Below are 19243 nucleotides of genomic sequence, written 5' to 3' on the forward strand. Positions count from 1 at the left end.
AGATTTTAAGAACGATGCCTGTGAGAGCGTGTGTACGTACGTTCGTACGTCCAACGTTTTTTTCTTCGTCTATAGCTCAAGAACTAGTAAAGATATCGACTTCAAATAAATTTTGTTATATAGATAATAAGCCAGAAAGATCCAAAAAGGGCTCCCAAGAAAATATCTCACGAACCAAAAACGCTAGAGACTTGAACTAAATTGTATATTATATATTGTAACGTGATGCCAAACAAGTATATTTTATAAAAAAATCCAACTAACGGCTTTTTTGTAAATAAAAAAAAAAACTGAAAACAAATTTGACACCTCGAAAATTGTACGAATAAAAAATGATTTTATCTCCAAAACAATTTTGTGCAGCGAAAAAATAACGTTTTTAACATAATTTTTTAATAAATTTTGAGAAAAATCAAATTGACAGTTTTTTTTAAATAAAAATCTAAAAAAACATTACTCAAAGTTGTTACAAATTGAATTTTGACTCAAATAACTTTTCAAAAATTAAAGATTATGGCTTCCAACTTATTTTATCTTACAAGAAATATTGTTTTCAACATTGGGTAGACAGTTTTTAAAAAAAATAAAAAATACTTTCGACTCAAAAAGCTTTTCATAAATTAAAAATATTGTCTTCAAACTTTTTTATTTCACAGAAAATATTGTTTTCGATATTCTGTAGTTTTTTTTATAAAAATCCATGTTTTCATACAAAACTAAAATCTACAAAAAATAGTACGCAAATTTGGTAAAAATTGATATTCGGTTCTCGATATCTCGTGAACAGATATTAACTTCATATTAGAAACCAATTTGTATTTATTTATTTAAGAAATAAAATAAAATGCTGCTAAAATTGGTATAAATCGTTTTTAAATTAAAAATCTCGTTTACAAAAATAGATTTTGAAATCAAACTATTTCATCAAATGCAAAATGTTGTTGGTAATTTTTAAATCTTTTAGAATAATTCAACTTACAACTTTTATAACAAAACACGAAAGCCTACAGACCATTTAAGCAAGGCAAATCGACAGACGGGATTGGAAGTTATCAGTGAGGATAGAATACGTGGCCAACTGATAATATGCTAGCAGAAGAAATCTATCAAGTGGACACGATTATGAGAGTACTCTCAGCAAGAAAACTCTTAATATTCTAACAGAGAGCTCGCGATAGCAAAACTTCTAAAATTTGGCTCTCAAATGGACAGTCTCCCGAGAGTTGCTCTCGAGATTTAACTAGCAGAAGTACTCTCAAATGAACACGCACATTAAGTGTTAAGTGTTTTTTTTTATCAAAATTCCAAAATTCATTTTCTTTTAAGATCTTTATAAGTTAAAGAAATCTATCTTTTGAGACGATTTTGGATGCTCTTGCCTGGAAATGGTAATTGCGTCATAAAAAACACGCCAAAAAAGCCAGAAAACTTTTCACATCATTCAATCTTTTAGGAACAAGTTCAATTTTTTCTGACAAACTTTCGAATTTCTTTTGGCTTTTCACATCTTGAATTTTTTGAAAACTTAATATGATATTGAATATTTTTAAACATGGTGTTGTTCAAAGACTATATCTCAAAAACATGACGTATAAGATTGATTTTAAAATTGGATTTGATTGAAACCCATCAAAAATCTTAAGAAAAATCTTATTTGAGCGCCAATTACAAAACTGTCAGCTAGCGATGTTTATAATATTAAAATTAAGAGTCTATTCTATAAAATGTATAAATAAATATTACATTTTTCTCTATATTTTTATTTATTATTTTTTCAATTTATTTTCAATCCTATTTTATGAAGTTGACACTTAAAAAATAAAAAAAATGTCCTTTTCATTTTAATGTTCTATTTTCAAAAATCAGTTTTAAGGCTTTTTCTAAAATTATTTGTTTTAGGTGTATTCAAGTATTATATTCAAGTATTATATATTAAATATTTACAAATGTATAAAATTTTGTTAATTATTTTAAAAATATTTTTTTTTTTCAGTTGTGATATTATTTGATATTACGTGGTTAGTCTTAGGTGTTATATGGATTAAACAATACTACTTAGATGCTCCAATGGATGCAGCTAAGAAGATTTTTTTAGGTAAAAATACTTTAAAATAAAATAATCTAACTATAAAATTATTAAAATCAAATATTAATTTAATTTTTCTCTTCATATATATATATATATATATATATATATATATATATATAGCTTTAGTTATATGCAATTGGTCATTAGTTTTAACAACTCTTATTACAATATGGTGCACATTTGACACTGCCGGCCGATCGTGGGTCAAAATGAAAAAATACCAACGATCAATGAGGGAGACTGAGTCTAGATTTAATTACAAGCGAAGTAATAGTATGAATCGTAATTGGAGACAAAGGTAATAATTCTAAAAAATTAATATATTTTTCTTATAAAATTTATTAACAATTGTTTTTAATTTTTTTTAGAAAAGTAATCCGAGCCTATCAAGACAGTTGGGACCATAGATGTCGACTGCTATTCTGTTGTATGGGCTCATCGGAACGTAATCAAAATTCATTCACAGATATTGCTCGACTTTTGAGTGATTTTTTTCGTGAATTGGATGTTGTTCCATCGGATGTTGTTGCTGGTTTGGTTTTATTAAGAAAATTTCAAAAACTCGAAAGGGAAGCAATTGTAAGACAGGTAAGATAAAAATTAGAAAACTATGTAAGCAAAATCTTACACGTAAGAGAAGTTAAAAGATTTATAGTCGAAAACATATTCGACGAAATGCTCATGTGTACCTATGTACATCTAACTTATATCCAAACTCTCAGCTATACTCCATTATGTATTAACTAACGTACAAAAAGTTTAATTATAATTGAATTTATTTTTGTTTTTGTTTCTATAAACTTTATGCAGCTAGTTTTAAGTTTGTCGAAAAAAGTGCTGTTCCTTTTTGTAACTAACTTTGCACATGCATACTCTATACCTTCTTCAATATCGTACACACCTTCCCTTTCAAACTTGTACGAGTATATAAAAACAACATTGTGTAGTTTTGCTATAAATTAATCCTCTTCCATGGCTTAACTAAATGATGATGGTAAACGCATTTCCTTATGCATGGCGTCAGTTTCCGGCATCAAGGAAAGATGATTCAAATCAGATCACATTATAAATTCAAAACTTGTAAACAAACTATAGTACGAGTATATATGTATGTATATAGGGTGAATGCATCATCCCTGGATTTAATGACGATGGCAATGCATCGCAATGGTGCGAAAACAACAACAACGACGACGTCGAATGAGACGAAAACTAGAGTTCTCCTTTTTAGAGAAGGAAGTTTTTGATACGAAATTATTTTGATCCAGCACCTAATTAATTATAAACGCTAAATATGCGGCTGTGTGAAGGAAAACATAAATAATGTCGATCGATTTGTTTATACAAAGTACACATATCCTTATTGCTTCCAAGAAGCAGGTGACGATTTCTATGTTGAAGTATGCATACGAGGTATTACCTCAGGTTTTAATTAAAATAACACCCTAATTTAGCCTTGAGCTGTTTTTGGGTTGTTTATGCTAAAATTAATTACTCTTAGTTTAAAATTGTGATTGTAGTATATTAAATTAAATTTTGTTTCGATACATAAGGCGGGTAGAATTATCATATCCTTGCTTGTGATAAGTAACTTATTTTACTTAGTTCAAAATAGACATGTATTTGCTATGGATTTAAGGAAAAAACTGAATGGTTTAATAACTTTTTTGTTTTGCTAACGCACCGGGCTAAATTTTGGTAGAGCGATAGGTGGATCTTTGTTTGGCTTTAAAAGTAACGTCAATGGCAACTTTACCGTAGTAAATGATCAAACATATCTTGTAATCAACAACCTGAGTAAAAAGTACTTAATTGATTTCAATGCGCTTGATGATTGTCTTCACACACTGCAGTCTCAAAATATAATGCTGATCGGTGACGTTAATGCTCGGATAGGAAATACACAGATAGTTCTGGACGAAAATAATTTTATAGGCATAGGTGTAGCAGAAACACGAAATTCTAAAGACCAAACGGTCAACAGAAATGAAATGTGTCAAACAAATGATCTTTTTATTCTTAATGGCTGTAGTAAAAATGATTCACTAGGAGAATTTGCAATTATTGGAGGATCAAGAAAATCAGTAATTGATTTCTGTGCAATTTCAAGTGAATGGATAAAATTCACATCGTCCTTCAAAGTAGGAGTAAAAACATTCTCTGACCATATGCCTCTTTTAGTATAACTCAGCCTAAACAACCCCTCATATCACTACGAAATAGCGCTACCCCCAAAACTCGACTGGAAAGATAGTTCAAAAGAAATGTATGCAGCAAAGTTACTGAACCAGATCAACATAAACTTTTTAACTACATTGGAAGTTCGAAACGAAGAAAAAATACGTTTTTTAAACAAATCTTTAAAGGAAGTCGTACACATAAATTCTACCACATCAAAATCTTATAACTACCGTCAAAAATGGTTCGACCAAGAATGCTTCACTGCAAGAAAGCTATCTTTTGATCTGCTTGGAAAATTAAGGAACACCATTGATCATAACGAAACCCTAAGAGGAAAATATATCACCGCAAATAAAAATTATGAAGAATTATGCATTTATAAACGCAAACATTATTACAATACATTAGCTATAGAGCTCTCCTGTACAAGAGATACCAAAGGTTTTTGGACAAAAATAAAGTCACTAAAAGGCCTAGACTTCGTTTGTGGGATACACTTAACGGCAGGAAAACTACCCGAACACTTCAAAATACTCCATGCTACTTGAAAAAGCACAACTTTTACTACGCAAAACCACTGGTCGAAAATGATGTACTTGATAGGGAAATAACTCTAAATGAGCTACAATTGAGCCTGTATAGCTCTAAGAACAGAAAAGCACCTGGTCCTGATCAAATCCCTAACGAATTTTACAAAAATGCTCCTATCGAGTTCCTAACGCACATCCTTCAATTTTATCTTCAGAACCAGTATAGTGCCTCAGGAATTTAAAGATGCTGTAGTATACCCGATCTATAAAAAAGGTGGTGTTAATTTGGCATCTAACTACAGGGGTATATCGTTCATGAACTCAACAGCAAAAATTTTCTCTGCAATTCTACTTAATCGAATAAACGAATGGATGGAAAGAAACGAAGTATTGAGTGAGTATCAAGCAGGTTTTCGGAAAGGGTACTCAACGATAGACAACATTATCACTGTGACGACCATTGCCCAACATTTTCTGAAACAAAACACAAAATTATACATATTTTTTGTCGAATTTAAAGCAACTTTTGACTCTATTGATCGCAATGCATTGTTCTACAAGCTGTCACAGAAAGGATTGTCTACGAAGCTGTTAAAAGTCCTCAGAAATATGTACCAAAATACTCGACAATCGGTGTGGGATGGCAAAAGTATGTCAGAATGGTTTAACACAACATCAGGAGTGAAGCAAGGCTGTCTTCTGAGTGCAATATTGTTTTCACTGTTCATTGACGATATCTCTTCTCATCTACCTGCTGGAGTATGCGTAGCAGACATAAGAATTTAGGTGCTTCTTTATGCTGACGACATCGTCATGTTTGCTGAATCTCCGCAGAGTCTTCAACTTAATTAAACTTAATAAACTCAATGCTTATTGTAAAACCAATAATTAAGTTAAGACCTCCGCAAAATACAAGGTCTTCCAATCAATTATGCGCTCTGTCATGTGCTATAGTTGCCAAACTTGGGGTTACCGTTCATATGAAGAAGTTGAAAAATTGCTACGATATTTAAAAAAAAAACTCTTCCGACTGCCGATGAATACGCCAAATTACGTTCTTACTCTAGAAACAGGTTTACCTTCATTATACCACTATACTCTTAAGCAACATTTTGATTATATCCTAAAAACTCTTGAATCGCCAATACACAGAATACCCAATATTCTTACGAAGTTTGTAATAAACAGGAAGGTGGAATGTGCGCTCGAATGGAAAACGCTGTTTGATAAATGTGGATTCAACTTAAACTTGCAATACGAAGACCGGGGTAAATTGAAGCAAAATCTGTACCAGTTACTTGAGCTTCACGACACGCATCAGCACAACGAATGCATTCAACAAGCTACTAACTCTATCAACAGACCGATCTACCCAGAGCTCAGCTCTATCCTAAGCTGCAACAACTATTTTAATGATGCGAATAACATCCAATCGATATCTTTAATTTGCAGAGCTAGATGTGATATGCTTAATTTGAATGGTTCAACAAAGAAACAAATCTATGTACAATATGCAATATGAGAGCAAAAGAAGACACTTTTCACCTTTTAACAATATGCCCCATGTACAGAGAATTAAGATGCAATTACTTCGGTGAGTTGACTTTGACGATGGAACAAACTAAAACAATATTGAATGGTTCTAATTGGGAAGCCCTAAACAGTTTTCTAAAAGATGCACTCAAATATAGACACTATATAATTACTGAATTTACTTAGTATTTACATCATGTTCTTGCGACAGGTACTTTTCATCACGATTTTAAATTTTTGTTTAATTTCTTCTTGTAAAAGATCCAAAATGTAAATTTATCTTGTTTTTTATCTTTTTTGTCTTATTACAAAATTCGGAACTAGAAGTTTTAATTGTCATTTAAATTACTTTAAATTTATTATTTTATAATACTTACTTACAAAATGTTTAACGAATCAATCGGGCAGACGGCAATGCCACACCCATAACTTTTTATTTATTTAAATTTTAATTGTAAATTTTATAAACTTTATTATTGAAAAATAAAATCTAATCTAATCACTGGCCTAAATGTTTATTCATGTTATACATATGTCAGTACAAAAAAATTCAATATAAGGATTATAGAAGGTTCAGTGTTTTTCCCACAAATGGTATAAACTGGTCTAATGCCATCTATGGAGTTAATCTCTCATAAATCTCACTTAAAATGATGTACATAAATGCACATAAATTCTGCATTATTCTTAAACCCAATCAATTGTTTTGTGACTGGTATAACCAACATTTTTACAAAAATCTAAACAACTTGACAAATTTTGTATATATATTGCCTATTACTTAACTTATTTATAACTTATTTCTCATCTTAGATCAAATCTTCAAAAGAAAAAACAAAGATTCTTATAGTCATATTTCTTATAATCCTATTTGGTATAAACTGGTATAATGTATTTAACTTATATGTAGTAATACTAACTATGAATGTTTTGTTGAATTTGTTCATAAGTTATTAGGCTTACTCAGTGTCGTATTCAAAATTTTAATGTGATTTTTTTACTGGTCGAACGTATAACCAGTTTATACAGAACGAATGTACTGGTCTAATTTATAGGGAACATGCAAAAAAACATCATTTATATACAAATATGTTGTTCCATTTTGATTGAGTAATATAGTAACTAAGAGTAAGATGAAAAATCTCAATTCGACCAGTTCATTTATTACATATACTAACGAATTACATACACTAAATAAATATATGTAAATGTATTAAGAATATATATAGCTCCTTTAAAGTACATTTTGGTATAACATATCTAGTAGAACAAACTTTCTGACTGTTAAGCGTTGTTAGAAATCCAAATTCTTTAGTTCTCATAACTGGTATAAAAAATAAACAACAAATTAAAACACATAAACACTTAGATAAGGCCACACGTTTTATTATTTTACAAAGTATTTATAAGATATGGTATAAGGTGGTGTAATCTGAATCATCGTGTACTGATAGCATGATTTAATGTGAACATATCTTTTACTGGTATAAAAATACTAACATTTATTGAAAATTGATCTTTTTTCACTTATTCAAGAAAGCAGTGTTCAAATCCACAATTCTTTGTTTGGTATAAAAATGGTATAACAAAAAACTAAAAAAAAAGATTCTAACCATGACGGTCTTACTTTAGTTTTATTTTATTTTCTTTAGCTTTGTAAATTCTAAGAAAATAAGTTGTAATGTTTTCCAATATAACATAAGAAATATTGCAACTGATATTTCTATTATAAATTTAAAAAAATAATATTATGTTTTAATACAATTTTTTTTTTTCTAGAGAAAAAACGGAACTTACGAGTTTCTGAGTGGAGTTCCAATCACAGAGCACACACAGTTCCTAGCTTTAAACGATACCAAAAACTATGATTTCTTTCAAACTGTCATCCACTACATGTACTTCGCACAAGGTGCCTACGGTTGGCCCATGTACTTTATAATACATCGGTCTGGACTTTGGCATCTCTTACCTGAAATGCGGTAAGATAGATTTAATTCATTTAAACCACAACCTCAATATTTTTGATTTATCTTTAATTGAAATCTATTTCTGAACCACAATCTTTGCTCTCTACTCATTTGTGTTCCCTTCCTTACAGTTGCATGGGTTGCTGTTGTGGCCATAGCGATGATGTTGAAATAATCCAAGACAACTGTTGGTATTGCAACTATGCCGCCCTCAAAAAGACTCTACAAGTTGGTGACATCGAAATCATTTATGTCACGTATCATGTCGATGTCGGTGAGACACCATTCTTCGTTGCTGTCGACTATACACAAAAGAAAGTCGTCATCAGTATACGTGGCACATTGAGCATGAAGGACATCCTTACCGATCTAAATGCCGAGGGTGAGGTGTTGCCCCTTAATCCACCACGAGACGATTGGCTGGGCCATAAGGGAATGGTACAGGCGGCAATTTATATCAAGAATAAGTTAGAAGAAGAAAATCTCATCCAAAAAGCCCTAACACACAATCCTGCCAGGAATACACAAACATTTGGTTTAGTTTTAGTGGGCCATTCATTGGGTGCTGGTACAGCATCCATTCTTGCCATACTCCTTAAGCCGGAGTATCCGACATTGCAGTGCTTTAGTTATTCCCCACCAGGTGGGCTTTTAAGGTAAAGAAAGAAGAGGATTTTCGTATATGTATCTTCTTCGGATTGTTTTGTTCTTATTTTTTTTTTCAATTTTAATTGATTATGTTTTATTGTTGTACAATCCGATCAATAGTATGCCAGCAGTAGAGTATTCAAAATCCTTTATTACGTCTGTGGTGCTGGGGAAGGATGTTGTTCCAAGGATAGGACTACATCAGATGGAGGCGCTTCGTGCCGATTTAATAAATGCAATACAAAGAAGCGTCGACCCTAAAGTAAGTATATATTTATCTTGTATTTCAATAAACTCTATATGTACATATGTACGACGTACGAGTATATTCTTGAATCTTGAAAGTTTGTCGGTCAAAATATAGATTTGAAGGATATTCATAGTTTGTTTGATATGATGATGATGGTCTACATCAGAACTGAATAAATCATAATATGTTACGTGCAAGGAATGCAATGAAATTGTTGGCATTATTTAGAAAATATTTGCATCCTTTGGATGCAGACTTGCATCGCAGTAGTCATGGGTGGATGTGTGCTTTTTTCTTAAACCGTCACGTGCCAAAAGCTTTGGGTTAAATAAATTCTTTTGTTTACGAGAACTTGTAGTTTTGTTATCCTCGAATAGAATTCTAACATGTGGGAATATATAAGTACATATAAGAAACACCATTAAATGAAGAATGTTTCAATAACGATAGATCATGTAGTTTAATAGAGCTCTTACTTAAAAAACAAACCTTAAATAATTTCGAAGAAAAATCAAATGATCACGTTTAGCATATCAAAAAATCCAACCAAAGCAGCAAAGATATACTTAAATAAATATTAACATTGCATTTAAATCAAAAAGTAAGCTTACTCTGATCTCTTCCTTTCTTTTCAACACTTACAAAAAGAATTACTGAATGAAACCAAATCTTATTAATGTTTAGACTAATTTGATACATACATTTTTATAATATTAAAAAAAATGTATTTAATTGAAGTAAATCCATTTGGACGTTTAATATTTTGTTTACGAATGAATTCAGGGTTTTCCAATAAAGGGTTTAATTTCGATACCTAAAAAAAATGAGTATTTTTTGAGAGGAAACAATGATAAAAATTAGGCAAGGCTACGATTGCAGTACCATATGATTTTAAGCAAATTTTTCATAACTAATTTGCACATTTACAGGTGTATATTCTCGATAACTTCACGAATTCCATATTTAAAGTCTTGAGTCGAATGTGGAGTATTTCGTAAAGGGTGCTTTTATATACATGTGGATTTCAAGAAGCAAATAATTCATTGATATTTAATACAATTTTTAAAGAATGTATGGGTTTGCCATTATGTTTTCTTAATGATTACGGGCAAGTGCCCCTTATATATTGCAGCGTATGCAGGGGCTAAAATGTTGACCAATTTAAGCCGTATGCCTGTAATAACGCTCCGAATATTGTCTTCCAAGGCGTCAATAATTATTACCCTTCTCGCTAAGTCTACGTCGCTGCACATCCCGTACAGCTCGTCGTTCCAACTTCTCCTCCACTCCCCTTCGATGCATACGGGACCGTAGATCACACGAAGAACTTTTCTCTCGAAGCGACCCAAGGTGCTTTCATCCGCTTTTGTCATAGTCCATGTTTCTGCACCGTTTAGCAGGACGGAGATGATAAGGGCCATATATATAGCAATACTTGGGTCCCTCAAGAGAGGACTTTACCACTCAATTGCTTTCTTAGTCCAAAGAAACAGCGGTTAGCAAGAGTTATTCTGCGTTTGATCTCAGCGCTGGTGTTGTTTTCTGCGTTTACAGCGGAGCCTAGGTAGACGAAGTCCTTGACTACCTCAAAGTTACGTCTGTCGATTGTGGCGTTTTGACCAAAACGTCGGTGTTGTATGTCCTTTCTTGACGACAGCATGAACTTTGTTTTGCCGTCATTAACCGTTAGACCCATTTTTGCCGCCTCTGCCTCAATACTCACAAAAGCCCCATTGACATCTCGCTGAGTTCTTCCGATTATGTCAATGTCATCAGCATATGCCAGTAATTGAACAGACTTTTGAAAGATAGTGTCTCTAGTGTTGACGTGTGAGCTCTGCACTATTCTTTCAAGCACGATGTTAAAAAAATCACATGACAGCGCATCACCTTGTCTAAAACCCTTTTTGACATCGGAAGGTTCTGTTAAGTTGTTTCCAACCTTTATGGAGAAGCGTGAATTCTCCATGGTCATCCTGCACAAACGGACGAGTTTGGCAGGGATGCCAAAACTAGAAATGGCTCGTCCCTGTAGATGCTGTCATATGCGGCCTTGAAATCGGTAAAAAGATGGTGGGTGTCGATTTGGTGTTCTTGGGTTTTTTTCAGGATCTGCCGTAATGTGAATATTTGATCAACTGTGGACTTTCCTGGTCTAAAACCACACTGATAAGGACCTATCAGGTTGTTGACGATGGGCTTTAGACGTTCACATATTACGGCAGAGAAAATTTTATAGGTGATGTTAAGTAGACTGATTCCTCTATAGTTGGTGCAGTTTAGAGGGTCTCCTTTTTTCAGGATCGGGCAAACAATACTGAGTTTCCGTTCATCGGGCATGCTTTCTTCCGACCATATCTTACAGATAAGTTGGTGCATGCTCCTAACCAACTTATCTCAAGCTGCTTTAAAGAGCTCGGCATTCAAGCGGTTTCGAGAGAGCTTACTTATAACTCGGTCGGAAAAGGATTTGGCGATCTCTGGCGATTGTAGCCTTTCGACGTTGTACCTTCTCCCAGCACCTCCCTGTTTTTCTTGAGTCTGGAAATCCGATGTGCTACCTTGGCTACAACGAAGTAGTGGTCCGAGTCGAAAAAACGCGTACTGGCTACCATGACGTTTCGCCCCGCAGCAAAATCTATGAGCCTGAATCCATTGTCTGAAGTGTTGTCGTGCAGGCTGTCCAACGGTGTTAAATTACACGATCTTGGAGGCCACGAAACCCACAATGATACCAAATAATACGCTTGCCAAAAGTTTTCAATCAATAAATGTATGTGTGTCTTGAACCGAAACATTATTTTGGTAATAAATGTGCACGAATTGCAAACGTTTATTAAGAGTAAGCTATTTATTATGAAATGGGAAACTTAACCCACCATAAATCAAGTGATAGCTGTCAAAAAGACCAACTCGGAAAAAAGTATTGCCAGATTAAAAACCACATGTCTAAAAAGTAACAATTAGTAACACTTCATTACGTAATCTTTCCGTTTTTAGTAATGGAGTAGATTTTGTACTGAAATTTCTAAAAATGTCATCTTCGAAAGTGACTTCTCATTAAAAATTCTTTCTTTTTTTACAATCATACACAATTTATTTGTTTACTAAAGTTATTAGGCAATATTTTTGGCTCCATTTTTCTTAATTAACTAATTCTTAAAAATATATTGTTAACAAATGTACCAGATTTTAAGTCCCGAAAAAATGTATTTTTAACATAATTTTTTTTTAAGTTGTAAGGAAACACTTTAAAGCTAATGTAACATTTCGATTTTACTAAACTTTATATTTCAAAGCCATTTGATAGAGTTTGGCAATAAGCTCTGTTATCGAAAATGCGTGCATTTGGTATTAATGCATTTGGACTGCTCAATTCAAGTAATATTGGAAAAGGTTCGAATCTGATATCCAGAAAATATACGCTGCCCCATTACACTCTTCCTGTTCTTATAAATGAACTTCTAACCCACAAAATGGTTTCACTGATGACAGTACCCTCATATTTTCATATTCGTTTTAAAATTCTCATCCTTGTTCTTTGGTTGTTGATAAATTTAGTACCGGCCTAAAAGACGATAGAAAATGGTTAAACTTCAATTTATTTAAAGATTTATATTTTAATTCGAGTTGGATGTAATCAACGCTGAACGCGGACCAGAAGTAAAATCTATTGCAAAAAAGGCGGCGAAAAGGAATTATATTTATTTGACAGCTGACTAAAGTTGTCATCATTTAACAGCAGCAACAGAGTTGCCGAAATAAATTAGTTGTGGACTACGAACGGCAGTGTATGACAAGCTTATTAAGGGGTCTTGACACCACTGTCCACGCCAGATTCAAAAACCATGTATAATTTAATTCTTCGAAAACTCAATGCTGTCTAATGCCACTAAGCATGAATGTAACTTGCATGAATTAGACTGAACAACTTTCAGTTCTAGGTATGTGCATCACAACTCACTTTTTGTGGGCTAGTAACATATTTGACATCTCCAAAAACGCTGATAAATGTTTATGTTTTCCCCTACGATGTAGGAAGTTTTTTACCTTTTCTGATCTAGCTATAATTTATAAAGATTATACTCGTCTCAAACTTGAATACAATTCCCATATCTGGACAAGTGCTCCAACAATCCACTTGAGTCTCTTGGACCGAATTCAAAAGAGAGCTCTAAAAATGATACGTAACCGTTGACTTACTAAAGGTTAGGTTAGTTTGAAGTGGCTGTCCCAGATGGAAACGGACACACTTAGGCCAGTTTAGTGGCCCATTGTGATACCACATGAATCTTGAGGCTTCCGCCTAAGCTCAATGGAACCAGTTTAAGTCCCTTACGAAACGTGAGAGGCTGATTATGCTGATATGATTTAGATCGTGCTTTCCTATTAGACAGTATCCGGTTATGACACCAATTATCGAGCTTATAAGATCTGCTAAGAGATACCAAGCGCCTTGAACGTTTTAAATCCAGTGTTTACAAGTTTACAAGTAGCGATTGGTATGCCAGTGTGCCAAACATGGTAGGATGGGCTGCACTGTACCGTTTCTGCCTAACTGAAACGTTTGTATTTTTTGAGCACCGTCTTAAGGTTTCATGACTCCATTATTTTATCGCTATGCATTCCTCCGCTCAAACAATTTAACCATAATGCCCGTTCTTATAGGAGTGCTCATCAGTTTACCCTTTTTCGGGCTTACTAAAGTACAGAGATTCTTTCTATAGTCGCGCTACACGAATGTGAAAAGCCTTACAACTTTGACAAGAATCGGTTACCTCTTTTAAGTGCAAGCTTGATGTAAGAGTGTATAAAGTATATACGTAGAAGGAATGATAGAAAGACTTAACTAGTTGTGAACTTCACTCAACTATCGAAATATATGTAGCAAAAAGAACTACTAACAAATATTCCACATACACCACATTGCACCTAATAAAAAAAGAGTTTACTCAAAAAATAAATAGATGCACATGAAACTTACTTAAATGTAATGTAATAAGTATGAAATCCTAATCAGTTTTGAAAATCATTTATGGATTTAGAGAATATAAACATGAGACATTTTGAAATGTTCAAAATGTCTCAGACACACGACACCAGCACTTAGGTATAAATATGTTAGGAAGTCATATTAGAAGATATTTTCTCTTGTTTCCTAACTTTTGACTCTATTCATTTAACTTTTTTATCTTTTAAATAGTGGAAGACTATATCCTGTTCTATGATATGTTGTTGCTGTGGACCAGAGCCAACGTCCGTTGTGGAGATGTCTGGCAAGGATACCCACATAAATCAGTATCAAGAGGTTAGTGACCGTTGTTGGTTTATAATCTTTATACCTCTTTTATATCCATTACGCCCACACAATATCTACATATGTATATCGATACACATACATATGTATGTAAGATCCTGCTGCACATGAAATATGATGAACAAAATAAAAATAAAAAAAAACTATGAATTTGAATAACAAAACATGTTCTCTTTCTCGATTTTAATATTCAGGAACGTGGTACAGCGAGGACGACAAGTGCTCATCCAACAGACAGTTCGATAGCTTTAACACTACATCAACCACTATATCCGCCCGGAAGGATAATACACATTGTTCGACACCATCCAAAGCCCGATGAGTAAGTTAACTTTAGTATATTTTTTGTTTTTGCTTTCCATTCTGTTTCAGTTCTGCCTTTTTCAACCTAGTGATGATGTTTCAGGGTTTTATTTTTGTGTGCATTCACTCGCACTACTCGCTGCCAATACTTACAGCTTTCAAAAACACCACTTGAAAGTGTGTTACTCGTGAATTTTTTTGCTTTTGTGTAAAATATGTAGGTAAACAACAAAAAACAAAAAAATATGTTCCACATCCCGTGAAGCGTTTGAAAACACTATTTTTTAAAGTGTTTTTTTTGTTCATGTTTTCTGTGTGTAAAAAAAAACTACAAGATCTTCCGGTCATAACCATAAACTGTGCTGAAGTGAGGACAATAATGTCTGTCTATGTACCTTTGAGATTTGCAGAGTGGAGATTTTTTTCTGTGTTACTTTTTAGTGATGGAACATTCTGAGAAAATAAAAAATATATTTAACAACAAGAAATTTAGTAAAAAACGTCATACCATTTGTTTTTTAAATATATAACTTAGATTATGTAACTTTTTATTAAGCTCTAAGCAAACTCTCAATTTGCTATAGTTTTGGAATTTCTCCGAAAACTAAGCGTAGTTTTGAAATCTAACACTGAAGACTTTTTAAAGTCAACAGAAATGGTAGAATTTTTATGGAAATGTGTCAAACAAACAATCTTTTTATTCTTAATGGCTGTAGTAAAAATGATTCACTAGGAGAATTTACATTTATTGGAAGATCAGGAAAATCAGTAATTGATTTCTGCGCAATTTCAAGTGAATGCATAAAAATCACATCGTCCTTCGAAGTAGGAGTAAAAACATTCACTGACCATATGCCTCTTTTAATATAACTCAGCCTAAACAACCCCTCATATCACTACGAAATAGCGCTACCCCCAAAACTCGTCTGGAAAGATAGTTCAAAGGAAATGTATGCAGCAAAGTTACTGAACCAGATCAACATAACCTTTTTGGAAGTTCGAAACGAGGAAAAAATACGTTTTTTAAAAAAATCTATAAAGGAAGTCGTTCACATAAATTCTACCACATCAAAATCTTATAACTACCGTCAAAAATGGTTCGACCAAGAATGCTTCACCGCAAGAAAGCTATATTTTGATCTGCTTAGAAAATTAGAAAATTATGATCAAAACGAAACCCTAAGAAGAAAATATATCACCGCAAATAAAAATTATAAAGAATTATGCCTTTATAAACGCAAACATTACTACAATGCATTAGCTATAGAGCTCTCCTGTAAAAGAGATACCAAAGGTTTTTGGACAAAAATAAAGTCACTAAAAGGCCTAGACTTCGTTTGTGGGATACACTTAACGGCAGGAAAACTGGCCAAACACTTCAAAATACTCCTGAATCTATGCTACTTGGAAGAGCACAACTTTCACTACGCAGAACCCTGGTCGAAGATAATGTAATTGATAGGGAAATAACTCTAAATGAGCTACAATTAAGCCTGTATAGCTCTAAGAACAGAAAAGCACCTGGTCCTGATCGAATCACTAACGAATTTTACAAAAATGCTCCTATCGAGTTCCTAACGCACATGCTTGACGCCTTCAATTTCATCTTCAGGACCGGTATAGTGCCTCAGGAATTTAAAGATGCTGTAGTCTACCCGATCATCTAACTACAGGGGTATATCGTTCATGAACTCAACAGCAAAAATTTTCTCTGCAATTCTACTTAATCGAATAAACGAATTGATAGAAAGAAACGAAATATTGAGTGAGTATCAAGCAGGTTTTCGGAAAGGGTACTCAACGATAGACAACATTTACACTGTGACGACCATTGGCCAACATTTTCTGAAACAAAATAAAAATGTATACGTGTTTTTTGTCTACTTTAAAGCAGCTTTTGACTATATTGATCACAATGCATTGTTTCACTAGCTGTCACAGAAAGGATTGTCTACGAAGCTGTTAAAAGTCCTCAGAAACATGTACCAAAATACTCGACAATCGGTGTGGGATGGCAAAAGTATGTCAGAATGGTTTAACACAACATCAGGAGTGAAGCAAGGCTGTCTTCTGAGTGCAATATTGTTTTCACTGTTCATTGACGATAACTCTTCTCATCTACCTGCTGGAGTATGCGTAGCAGAATTAAGAATTAAGGTGCTTCTTTATGCTGACGACATCGTTATGTTTGCTGAATCTCCGCAGAGTCTTCAACTTATGATTAATAAACTCAATACTTATTGAAAAACCTGGAGGCTTGCAATATATTTGGAAAAATCAAAAATTATGATCATTCGCAACAGGCAAACAAAATTGGGAAACGGCGAAAAATGGTTTCTAGATGGTGAATCAATTGAAACAGTCACACAATACAAATACCTTGGTGTTATACTGCAATCAAACATGAAGTTTTCTCTCCACCTTGAGAAAATACTGGGTTCCGCTAAAAAGCTACCCAGAGCTCAGCTCTATCCTAAGCTGCAACAACTATTTTAATGATGCGAATAACATCCAATCGATATCTTTAATTTGCAGAGCTAGGTGTGATAATGCTTAATTTAAATGGTTCATATGCACAATATGCAATATGAGAGCAAAAGAAGACACTTTCCACCTTTTAGCAATATGCCCCATCTACAGAGAATTAAGATGCAATTACTTCGGTGAGTTGACTTTGACTATGAAACAAACTAAAACCATATTGAATGGTTCTAATTGGGTAGCCCTAAACAGTTATCTAAAAGATGCACTTAAATATAGACACTATATATTTACTTCGTAGTTACATCATGTTCTTGCGACAGGTACTTTTCATCACGATTTTAAATTTTTGTTTAATTTCTTCTTGTAAAAGATCCAAAATGTAAATTTATCTTGTTTTTTATCTTTTTTGTCTTATTACAAAATTCGGAACTAGAAGTTTTAATTGTCATTTAAATTACTTTAAATTTATTGTTTTATAATACTTACTTACAAAATGTTTAACGAATCAATCGGGCAGACGGCAATGCCACACCCATAACTTTTTACTTATTAAAATTTTAATTTGATTCTTAATGTATGTAATAAATAGTACACCTTAATAAGCCTTTATTAAAAGTTCACTTCTTCGATATGACGAATCTATCAAACAAATTTCAGAATACTACCAATGCAAATACAACTAAAAATTATTAAAACCTATTTACTACAAAAATGGTAATTCTACCACAGCCACATATAGTGCCTTAAGAGGAGATTATGGTTTACATAATCGTCTAACTACGCAAGCGATTGGCAAAATTGTGAAGAAATTTGAAGAGACTGGATTAGTTGCAGATATTGTAAAGCCTAAGCTGTGAGCATTATCGTTTCGCTCGTCCCACTGAAAATATTGCTGCCCTAAGTGAAAGTGTTGCCGAAGACCCGAATGTGTCGATTCCTCTTCGTTCTCAGGAGTTAGGGCTGTCTTACGGCACATTGTCGCATGTTTTGCATTTGGATGGAGGTGGTGGACGGCGATTTTTCAAACACAATTTTCTTCAGCGTTCGTCGCACATTTTATTATTATTAAATTAACAAAGTTATTAAACAAAATTGTCGTTTTTGGGGTTCTAGAACCATAAGTAACTGAAAAGAGACCATTACACCCACAAAAAGTGATTGGACCTTACTTCTTCAATTCGGAGCGTTATGATCATATGATAAACAAATTTTGTTACCTGCTATTGAAGACTACGACTTCAACAAGACGGTGCCTCGTGCCACCCAACGCGTATATGGCTTTATTGTAAGAGACATTCCCTGGCCGAGTAATTTCTCGGCGTGGTGATAAGCGAAAGACCGTGTTTATACAGATAACCTTTTTACTCTTGAGCACTTAAAGACCAATATTCGTCTTGTCAGGGCTGAGATACCACCTAATATGTGTCAAAAGTGCTGGAAAACTATCTCAAAAGAATCGATGCTTGGAACAATTCGTGTGGTGGGCATTTAAATGATGTAGTGTTTCATACATATTTACGTTTACTTTTGAAACCGTAAAGCGGATAACCCTGTTCAAATTTTCTCATTAGCAATTTTTGACACTACATATTTTCATTTAAGACAATAAGTCTATTAATAGTATTAACTTTCCTTACTTAAATCAATCCCATACAGCGTGAGCCATCTAGTGGTAATTTTTAAATGTCCTGTTTCCCGTTGTTTCCCGTTTGAAATTTCCGCAGGCAGTCAATATTATACCTTAGTGAAAGGTTGGGAAACGTGTTAAACATTTTTTCCAAAATCTTAACAACTCAAGCACCAGCCTAAGAAAGATTTGGATTGCCAATTTACTCAACAAGTTGAGATGCCAAGCCAGTTGCTTCAAATCATTTTAACGAGACGCATTTTTATCTCGAGAGTTATAATCAACAAGACCTTGGGAAATTGAACGACGTTGTG

The 19243-nt window shown here is 33.4% G+C and overlaps 1 protein-coding gene across 2 annotated transcripts in view; it reads left to right on the plus strand.

Moving 5' to 3' along the window:
- Positions 1–19243, plus strand: part of LOC129944127 (diacylglycerol lipase-alpha) — a 212423-nt gene that overhangs the window by 180325 nt on the left and 12855 nt on the right. For both annotated transcript variants that reach the window (XM_056053322.1, XM_056053323.1), the window contains 8 exons: positions 1994–2095; positions 2210–2387; positions 2458–2677; positions 8113–8312; positions 8432–8956; positions 9069–9210; positions 14402–14506; positions 14710–14837. In XM_056053322.1, the coding sequence (XP_055909297.1) occupies positions 1994–2095; positions 2210–2387; positions 2458–2677; positions 8113–8312; positions 8432–8956; positions 9069–9210; positions 14402–14506; positions 14710–14837 (1600 nt within the window). The remainder of the gene's footprint in view (positions 1–1993; positions 2096–2209; positions 2388–2457; positions 2678–8112; positions 8313–8431; positions 8957–9068; positions 9211–14401; positions 14507–14709; positions 14838–19243) is intronic.

This window comes from Eupeodes corollae, chromosome 2, assembly GCF_945859685.1.
Source record: "Eupeodes corollae chromosome 2, idEupCoro1.1, whole genome shotgun sequence".
NCBI classification, from domain to species: Eukaryota; Metazoa; Arthropoda; class Insecta; order Diptera; family Syrphidae; genus Eupeodes; species Eupeodes corollae.